A 10,012-nucleotide genomic window follows, 5' to 3' on the forward strand; every position below is an offset into this window, starting at 1 on the left:
AGGCAAAACTGAATCTGACGTTGAGTCCTCCTCGCCAGTAGTCGGCGCTATAGTGTGGCAGGTTTGACACGTTGATGAATCATCATCCGCATCATAAAGGAAGAGCTTTTCCGAATTTTCTGCCAATGTGGTAAAGGAAATTCAAGTATGAGAGGTACCAGTACTCTGTATCGGTGAGTACTCAAGAGTGAATACTTGTACTAGTATCGACCTGAGAAAAAAAAAGTGGTATGAAACATCCCTAGTTCTAAACCATGGTTAGGGTTTCAAGTTGGGGTTACAGTTACAGACTGTTAAACCAGGTTTAGGGTGTAAAACTAGGATTTCAAGATAAGGTTGGGCTTTCAAGTTTAAATTTCAAAACCAGGTTTAGACTTTGTTTTCAAGCCAGTGTTAGGGGTTTGAAGTAGGGTTGGGGTTTCAAGTTAAAGTTTCAAAGCAGGGTTAAAAATTCAAATGAGGCTTTTAAAACAGTGTTGGGGGTTTATTAAGTTGGGTTTTGAGCCAGGATTAGGGTTATGAATTAGGGTTTTGAGATCAGGTACAAGCGTTGTGGTGTAAAAGTAGGGTTTAAAGATAGGGTTGGGGTTTCAAATGATGATTTCAATCAAGGGTTAAGGTTCAAAGGGTTTCAAATGATGGTTTCACGTCAGGGTTAGGGGCTTCGAAGTAAGGTTTTAAGACAGGCTTAAGTGATCAATTTAGGGTTTCCAGTCACGGTTAGGGTTTATAAATTAGGGTTATACAAGGGTTAAAGTGTAAAAATAGGGTTCCAAGCCAGGGTTAAGGTCTCAAAGTTAGGTCTCAAGCCCAGGTTAGGTTTTAGGTTAATGTTGAGGTTCATGGCCACGTTTGGGTTTCAAGTTAAGGTTTAAAATATATTTTTGCAAACGAAGGGTGAGGGTTTCAAATTAGAGATTGAATCTCGAAATAGGGTGTCAAGTGAAGGATTCAAGCTTGTGTTAGGGTTTAGGGAGACTTATGGTTTCAAAGTAGGGTTTTAAGCCTGGGTTAGGGTTTCAAGTTAAGGTTTCAAGCAATGGGTTGGGGTTTCAAATTAGAGTCTCAAGGCATGTTTAAATGTTCAAAGTAGGGTTTTAAAGTCCCCACGGCCCTTGTGAGGACAAGCGCTTAAGAAAATAGATGGATGGATGGATGGGGTTTAAAGTACGGGCACATCACATTACTGTCTCTCACAGGTCAGTGCGGGTAATGCGGCCGCTTTCATGAGCGGCATCTTCACCTTCATCCGCTCCACTTGCTGTTACACTCAACTTGCACCGGGGAGAAGCCATGCATGGCTGTGTGTCGAGTGTGAGTACAAGAGAGGCTAGAATGTGTATGATGGTGTGTGTGTGTGTGTGTGTGTGTGTGTGTGTGTGTGTGTGTTGTTGCTGATAGCACTCTGCGGATGAACGGTGTGTTTTCTGTTTACCGTTGATAGTCTGATCATCACTCGGGATTCACTTATCTGCCCGAACACAACCAACCACTGATTAACGCACACACACGCACGCGCGCGCGCGCGCACACGCACACACACTGTGCAACTGATTTCCTCTGTAATCCAACACAGTTATTTGGAACATTTTCTTAACTGCAACACACATTTAAAAAAACAATAAATACAAAACAGCTCAAGAAAAAGTGAAAGGACATCTAAAATCCTCGCTGGGGCTGAAGTCTCGCGATTTGCCAAAGTTTTACGTTGAGGTGCAAACGGTTTTGACTTTTGGGCCATTGCACACGTTTGATGAAGACAGACGACGTCATTGGTGGTGATTAGTGGACTTTGACTGACTTTGACGAATTTAACTCTTAACTCTACTGTTCACTATCAAGTTAAAGAACAAATAGTAGCTTTTTGCTATCAAACTTGCCACCAACAGACGAGAAACGACTCATTTTGACATATGAAAACAATAAGTAGGTGTAAGAATTTTTCTCTGGATGCTTTCAGAATATCTAGCATAAACCACCGGGTCAAATTGGCTCAACTGTTTTTTTGTTTTGTTTTTTTTTGCTATGAAACTTCACATCAACAGAATAGAAGAAAAGGTTACGTTTGACATATGTACAATTTAAAAAAAAAAAAAGTTAATAAAAAGCGAAAACAATGTTTAATGGGTTGGTTATGGAATGTTAAACATTCCGAGTCAAATTGACCCATTTTAAGAGGGAAAAATTATCAACAGTTTCCTTGACAGACAATGAAAATGGTTCACTTTGACAATATTTTTAATTAGAATGTTTTAAATACCGGAATGCCTTTGGAAAATTAAACCTAGCCTGGGTCAAATTGACCCATTTTAAAGTTTAAGAACTACAAATTAATCGTTTTTCGCAATTAGACGTCATCAACAGACAATGAAAATCTCCTGGAAAAAGGAAAAAAGAAAAAAAAAAGAAAAAAAAGAAAAGAAAAAAACAGACAATGAAAATGGACCATTTAACATGTTTGCATCGACAAATGTTAATCATGAGCTATAATCCAATATTAGGGCGTTTTTTTTTTTTGCCCGGGTCAAACTGACCCATTACAAATAGTAGTATTTTATGATGAAACTTTCTTTGGAAAAAATTGTTCTTTTGAAAGGTTTATGATTTCAAAGTAGGGTGCCTGGATTAGGGTTTTAAGACAGGGTTAGGGTTCAAATTTGGGGTTCCAGCCAGAGTTGAGGTTTCAAGTTTTGGTGAGCGTTTCAAAGTAGCATTTTTCAAGCCATGTTTCAAATGAGGGTTTCAAACTTGGGTTACATTTAAATAGATTAGATTTCAAAGTTAGTGGTGATGAGTTGACTTTGAAATGATCATCTTGACTGTAACGTCAACCGCATGGAGTCCTTGTGGTGGCGCAAAGACAGACATATGCTCGCAAAGCCGTCAAGAATTCCTCGTCAAGCTCCACCCAAACCGCTGGAAGCCGTCGCAGGAGCAACCCCTGCACGGTGGTCTCTGCGGCCACACGACGGGAATATTCCCGCGCTGGGGGGAACAATAGTTACAGGCTCGTCGCATTCCGCGCAACCTTGGGAAATTGCCAAACCAAACGCAGCTTCTCATTTCGGTCAGCCAACGCAAAAAAAGAAAAAGTCAATTTTGGAATTTGATGAATTAATTGTGTGGAAGAGTTTGAGTGTGACAATAGACGACGGGTTTATAGACAAACATAGAAGCAGCTGACCTCGAGGAGACCCAAAATGGAGCCCTGCGGAACTCCTGTGACCAACTGCGGGATTCCTAAAACTGACCTCTTATCTTAAATAGCTTTCTGGCCAGGAGAAGTCAAGGAAAAAGGTTCAATTCGACATTTAAATGATGAGACAAATACGATAAAAGTTCAAGACCAGCAGGGGCTCGAAAATGGAGCTCTGTGGAACTCCTTCAACATACTTGCCTGTGTTTGGGTTTTGAATCAGAGTTTCAAACCTGGATTAGGATTTTAAAACAATGGTTGGATTCAAAGTAGGATTTTAAAGTTGAGTTTCAAATTGGGTTTTGAGCCAGAGTAATCGTTTCAAAGTAGAGTAGTAGTTTCAAGCGGGGATTAGGGTTTCTAGATTATGGTTTTACACAAGGCTCAGTAACAAAGTGTAGTGTTACTTTCAAATTAGGGCTTCCGGCCAGGTTTAGTGTGTTTCAACTAAGTGAGGATATCAAGCCTGGGTTAGGGTTTCAAATCGGTTTTAAATATTGTTTTATTTTCAATTTCAAGACATTATGGGGATTTCAAATGAGGGTTTCAAGCCAGGATAAAGGCTAGAAAGTAGGCTTTCAACGGACCCGTCTCGTTTTTTACAATGACGTGGACTCCTTCTCAGGATGCGCTCACATGGACTTCTCGGGAATGTAAGAAGTCTGTCATTACGCTTTGGCGACAAGCAAACTCGTAATTTGAGGGGGAAGGATGGGAAGACGCCGACCGGTCCGCTCTCGCTTTTTGCATGTGTTTGTGTGTACGGTGTGTGTGTGTGTGTGTGTAGACGGTTGTGTGATATGTCATCAACACACTGCTGTCACTGACTACTATGTTACACTTCTTATTGTAACTGTACTGTAGAAAGTCAGAAAAATTTCGCCTTTGGCACAAGTTTCACCAACAGACACAAACCTAAGCGGATCTGTCTATCATGAAAGGGCACACGAAAAAGATCCAAGGAAACATACAAGAAATTCAACAGCAAGTTGCACATTTTGGTTCCAAGCAGCCTTGTTGGATGAATTCCAAGACCAATCAAATCCAGCAGACCTTCGCTGATTCTTGAGTCACCATTTTCACATTGGTCTGAACAGTAAAAACACAGTAACTAATCTGCCTGCGTGTCTGATGTGTCTAACAAGCCAATCAGAATCGGCAGAGAAATCGAAGGGTTAGATTAGGACTAATTTATTGGAGCCAAACAGTTACAGTACCTCAATACAAGTGAACGGAAGAGATGACAGGGGACTCCCGGTTAAAGATGGCGGCTAGGTTTTCACGTCATAAAACAGTTAAGGCCCCACCTAGTGGTTATTTATCTCTATGACAGCCGGCATCTCCTCTTGGTCCACGTGCGTCAGTATCCTCATTTTACCGCCATCCAGTTCCTGGAATCCCAGCCCCTCATATGTATCCCTCCGCCGCATTAGACGAGCTAGACCCAATTTGCGCGATAAATTGCACACGGAAGCATTCGCCGCCGATTTTCCCGCTAGGACTAAACAGAAAGATCAATTTATGACGTATCTGACCTTATACATCACGAGGACGTTTACGCTCGGTGGCCTGTTTGGACATTTTGGCGCGGTTGTCTGTCGCGTAGGGACACCGTCGAGTCGCGCTGGTAAAACAGCAGTGCGACTCCCTCGGCCACGCCCACTGAGTGAGGTAGTAGCTGGTTTGTAAGGATTTCCGCACCATGCCGCCTCCTTCCCGGTGTCAAGAAGTCATCGTCTTCGGTTCTCCAGCGTGGATTTGTACAATTCGTTGAACCTTCAACTATCTCAGTCCCTTCGAAAGTGCCGGGTAAGAACGCGTCTTCTTCTTTTGTTTAAATGACAAGACAGGAATATTATCCGTATGCAAAACCCTCATTTGGAACTGGTCATATTTTAAATGAGCTGCTAAATGACTTAAAAAACACTTCACTCCCAGGTAATTTGGGGGCATCTGTGAACGTGTCATATGTTTGAGAGTAGATCGGCATGTGTGTGTTTGTTTAAAAGGACAATGTAACGTTCTTGTAATTCTCGGACCTGTGTGCAGGACGCAGTTTTGTCATCCACATGGCGTTTGAGCCATTGCGGAGGTGTGCGTAACGTATTTTACATGCTGCTAAATTGCACAAAAAACACGCGACCATCTTTTAATTGCGTGCCAATTATGTCCGCGTAATGTTTTCGAGAGTAGATCGGCGTGGCTGTGTTGTGTTTGAAAGGAAATTTAAATCGCACCGGTTGCTCCTGTTCCCACGCTGCAAGGGCGTTCAACTCGTGCCGCAAAACCCTCATTAGTAAATTCGCACGTTTTAAACAAACCGCCTTCTTGCGCTCGAACCCCGTCCCTCTCTGCTAATTGTTTGTCACCTATGTTTGTGTAACGTCTTTAAGTCTGCAACGGCTTGTGTGTCTTTTTAAAAAGAGCCTAATTTAAAAGAACAAAATGCCCCACGTGTCACGTTGCCACGGTGCGCAGGGGCGTTCTCGAACTCTGCAGCACACAATGTGGCTTTGTTGTGCATCGCAAGCATGCTACACATCCAAGCGCCATGCGATTGCGACATGCCTTCCACGCCCTGCGGACAAGCGATGTGTGTTGCTTGTCAATGGGTGCAAATGTGCTGTCTGGCTTGTGTGGCCTTTGCTCACTTAAGTGTGAAATTACTGAGCTCCAGACATGGTGGTGATTGGGGGGGGGGGGGGGTTAATTAGTGGCCACAACAATTAGAGATAAAATGCGCATTTGTGACTATGAGATTCTAAACAGAATGAAATTATTCACTTCACAACAAGCAGTAGTGAACTTTATGTTGCTTCCAGTTGAAGTTGAGTCATTTTACCTTTTATTTGGCCACAAAGTAGCATTTTGTATGCACTTTATATCTAGTCTGACAATTAAAACAAACAAACAAAAAGGTCTGGGGGCTTATGTAAAAAAAAAAAAACTCTATAAAGCTGTTGTTTTTGTTACTCACCCCTGCAGGAGATCATGTATATTTCGGAAAGAAGCATGGAGTGCCTGCCGCAAGTCTTCTCCAACTTTGATGACGACTTCTGCCAAAGTTTGAAGGACCTCCAATCACTGGCCACGCCCTCAGATTCGCCCCCCGTGAAGGCGGGCCTCTCCAAGGGTGACCAGCTGAGCTTTGTGTCCGATATCCTCCTGGAGGACTGCGACATGCAGCTCAACTGGAACTGCGCCTTCTTCCACTCGGACGATGACGACGATGGCGGCGGCGGCGGGGGGGGACGAGGGCGTCCCGGTTCCCCCGCGGAGGAGGAGAGCCTTTGGCGCTGCCTGGCGTCTGACAAAAGCCTGGAGGAGATGCTGGCCGACATGGACGCCGGCATCTTCGAGGGGCTCGCCGGCTCCGTGCTGGACTGCCACAACCTGATGGAGAGCCAAGAAACGGGCGAGGCCGCCTCCGACGACTGCTCTACCGGTGGCGACGGGTCCACGTATTCGTCCAGCGACTCGGGTGAGAACAAATTGCTCACATGCGCTTTCCGGCACAATCTTTTTTTTTTTTTTTAAAGGATACTTGACTCATTGAGCCATTTTCAACAGTAAGAAGAGAATATTTTGCCTATGATTAAGGTGATAACTACATCGATACCTTTTTAAAAACTCTTGACACTTGCTGTCGACTGAAGATGACATCACCTGTGCTGAGGAAACTGGTAACGACCAATCATGGCTCAGTTTGCTGACCAAACCCAGAAAACAGGTGAGATGTGATTGGTCATTACCAGTTTCCTCAGCACAGGTGATGTCATCTCCAGTTAACAGCAAAATTAAATCGACAAGTAAACGATCATCACATTAATCGACAACTATTTTAATAACCGAGTAATCGTTTGGAGACAATTTTTTTTTATTTGAAATTGTCCAAATCCTCTGATTTTAGCATAACAGTAATTGTTGACTGACTTCTGTAGTCCTTCATGAAAGAAGACTTTTTATTATCTGGGTTTAATCAAAATAAGTCATTTACAAACATCTGTTTTTACTTTAGAAAACAATGACTGAACTGGTAACATAGTACATCAACCCCCCCCCCCTTTTTTTTTTTGAAATCGCTATGCAAATATGAAGTACGAAATAACCACCAATCACTTTTTAATAAACAGTAATCAAGTAAAAAAAAAAAAAATTCAGAACACAGTTTAATGCAAAATTAAAATGAATCCGATTAGCCAATTGAATAATCGCTAGATTAATCGTTCCTAGAAATATTCAATAGTGACAACGCTCGTTGACAGCAAGTGGAAAATGTGTTTTTAAAGGTATTAATTTTACATGAAAAATAATGGAAGTTATCAAATTAATTCTGGACAAATTCAGAATTTTTTTACTGCTGAAAATGGCTCAATGAGTTAAGTATCCCTTTAAAGGCAGTGGGCGGGGTCTTAGCTGGTGATTGACAGCTGCATTTAAAAAAACGAGTGGCGTTAAAGGAACTTAAAATTAACGCACTCATTTTGACACCCTAATAAAAATGTTTTTCCCAGTACTGCGCTTCCCACTTTTGCATCGTGCGTATGTGTGACGAAAGCCTTCCCTTTGTGTTGCGTGGCAGAGGAGGAGATCGACGTGGTGACGGTTGGCCGCTGCCCCTCCAGACAGCAGCAGGACGACGAGGACGAGCGTCTCGCTCTCCAGCGCCACCTCTGCGTCGACATCCGGCTGCAGCACAACTACGCCGCGCCTCCTCCCGCTTCGCCGCCGCCGCCGTCCTGCTCCAACAAGCACATCCGCCGCCATCCTCACCACCACGCGTCGTCGCGCCACCTGCCGGAAACGGAGGACGAGGGGGAGCGGCGTCGGACTCACAACGTGATGGAACGCCAGCGCCGCAACGAGCTGAAGAACTGCTTCGTGCGCCTGCGCGACAACGTCCCCGAGTTGTCCCGCAACGACCGGGCCTCCAAGGCGCTGATCTTGAAGAAGGCCAGAGACTGCGTCCGCGGCCTGGGGGAGAAAAACCGCCGGCTGCGGGCCAAGCGGGACAAACTGCGGGCCAAGCAGGAGGAGCTCAAAGCGCGGCTGCGGCACCTGCGCTTGCCGGTTCGCTTGTGAGAAGGGACGGTGAGACGAGGACGGTTTGGGTTGACACGTGACTTTTTGGACATTTGTGTCATTCAGGTCTTGAAATGTTGCCTAATTTGGTCCAATTTTGTTGGCAATACTTCTGCAGGTCTGATTTTTTTTTTTTTTTAGGTACTCGTCCCTCGAAAGTTTCCCATCCCCGTAAGAACCGTACTCGGTTCTTGTCACAAGAGGGTTTCTTGTAGAGAAGGTTTCATGTCCCGAGAGACGGAATGTCTCTCGGCTTGAGAGCATGACTCCTCCATCTGAGCGAGGTCCCGGCCAGAGAGGGGTACTGGTCCAAAGGGAAGGTTTCTCATCCCACGAGAGGGAAGGTTTCTGGTCTCCAAAGTTTCCTTCTTCCAAGAGAGGTCAAACGCTTTCTAGACTTGAGCCAGTTGGGTTTCTGTCCCTGAAAGGTTTGTGGGCCCCATACAAGGTTCTAGAGGAAGGGTTTCCCATCCCCACATGATTCTAGTTGAGTCCAAAGCCTCGTTCCAGACAGCGACTTTGTCTGACGCGTAGTAGGAAAGTTCTTGGACACGCTTATGAAGTCCATAATGGAAAAGGAAGGCAACAATTGAACGACTTTATATTCAATTCAAGATCTAGTTGGGCCTTCTGGAACATCAACATGTTTGAAAGTAGTGTAGCGTCTATTCAGGGTTTCTTGTAGCCATAGCAACCAGTGATCCCTCCACGCCGTCAGGTTCTCTGCAACGGCTTTTTTTTTAATTTTAATTATTTAACTGTCAGGAAGTTTGTTCAAGCGTGCTTAAAGCTCAAATGTAGCCATAATAAATCTGAATAACACTGTGATGCTCATTGTGGTGACCAAGTTGACGCCCCCCCACCACTTTCTGTTGTTTGTTTCCAAAGCAAACGTCAGGTGTCAAATGTCGAAGCACCACAGACCTCTTCCCTTATTATGCAATCTTCCACTCAGTTGAAAGGTCAATAGTGTCTTAATAACATAAGTAGCATGAAGACAGCACATTCGCAGCCAATTTTGTTTTTGGTGTTCGGTCCTCATTCTCACTTCATTTTCTTCATGAACGACACTCAAATAAACGTTTTAAAACATACCTAGTAGAGACTTCTTCTTTAATAAAAAAAAAAAAAAAAAAAAAACTTGAATGCAAACAACTTTCAATGCATGGAAGCAGTGCTTATTTTAGTCAACGTGTCCTAAATTATACTTACATAGTTACAGATGTTAAATTGCTGAAATAAAGAGCACTTCCTACCTCAATACCTTCCAGACATCCTTCTTTCTAGCGTCTTTCCTTCTGTTTACTACCATTATCTTTTCTTCCATCCTATCCTTTCCACTCATGTATCCTTCACTTTAATTTCTTCCCTTTGACCTCACTTCATTCTTTTCATACCATCCTTGTATCCTTCCTTTTATCCAATGCTTCTAGTGTTCATATTTATCTACCGTTCCTCTTTTCCATTTTAACTTCCTCATTCTCCTTTCTTACATAAGAATTTGTTTGAGCGTGTATACTATCTAATTTTGGCCGAACCTGATTGTTTCGTGTCACTGTTCGTGACACCGCATAAACAATTGGATTGGGTTGACATGTAAGGATAAGAAAACACGCGCACACAACCGACAGATACCGTAATCTCATTTCCAGTACGAAAGTAGCCCCGGAGGAATCTGCTGACGTCACATTGACGGGAAGTTACTCACCCAGCGTGTCGCTTGAACAGGAAAAG

General features: G+C 43.6%; 1 protein-coding gene across 1 annotated transcript; it reads left to right on the top strand.

Moving 5' to 3' along the window:
- Nucleotides 1-4,756: 4,756 nt before the first annotated feature.
- LOC144057090 (uncharacterized) lies at nt 4,757-9,372 on the top strand. Its single transcript, XM_077574341.1, has 3 exons — nt 4,757-5,005; nt 6,182-6,677; nt 7,779-9,372. Exons 2-3 carry the CDS (start codon nt 6,188-6,190, stop codon nt 8,276-8,278), a joined length of 990 nt encoding a protein of 329 aa, XP_077430467.1. The 5' UTR covers nt 4,757-5,005; nt 6,182-6,187; the 3' UTR covers nt 8,279-9,372.
- The last annotated feature ends 640 nt before the right edge of the window (nt 9,373-10,012 follow it).

Source organism: Vanacampus margaritifer, chromosome 8 (assembly GCF_051991255.1).
Source record: "Vanacampus margaritifer isolate UIUO_Vmar chromosome 8, RoL_Vmar_1.0, whole genome shotgun sequence".
Lineage (NCBI taxonomy): Eukaryota > Metazoa > Chordata > Actinopteri > Syngnathiformes > Syngnathidae > Vanacampus > Vanacampus margaritifer.

What these genes read in the sequence shown, in the direction of transcription:
- LOC144057090 (XM_077574341.1), top strand. Translation starts at nt 6,188, where the DNA reads ATGTATATTTCGGAAAGAAGCATGGAGTGCCTGCCGCAAGTCTTCTCC. An exon ending in GTATTCGTCCAGCGACTCGG is followed by an intron (nt 6,678 to 7,778) that starts GTGAGAACAAAT and finishes GTTGCGTGGCAG; the next exon opens with AGGAGGAGATCGACGTGGTG.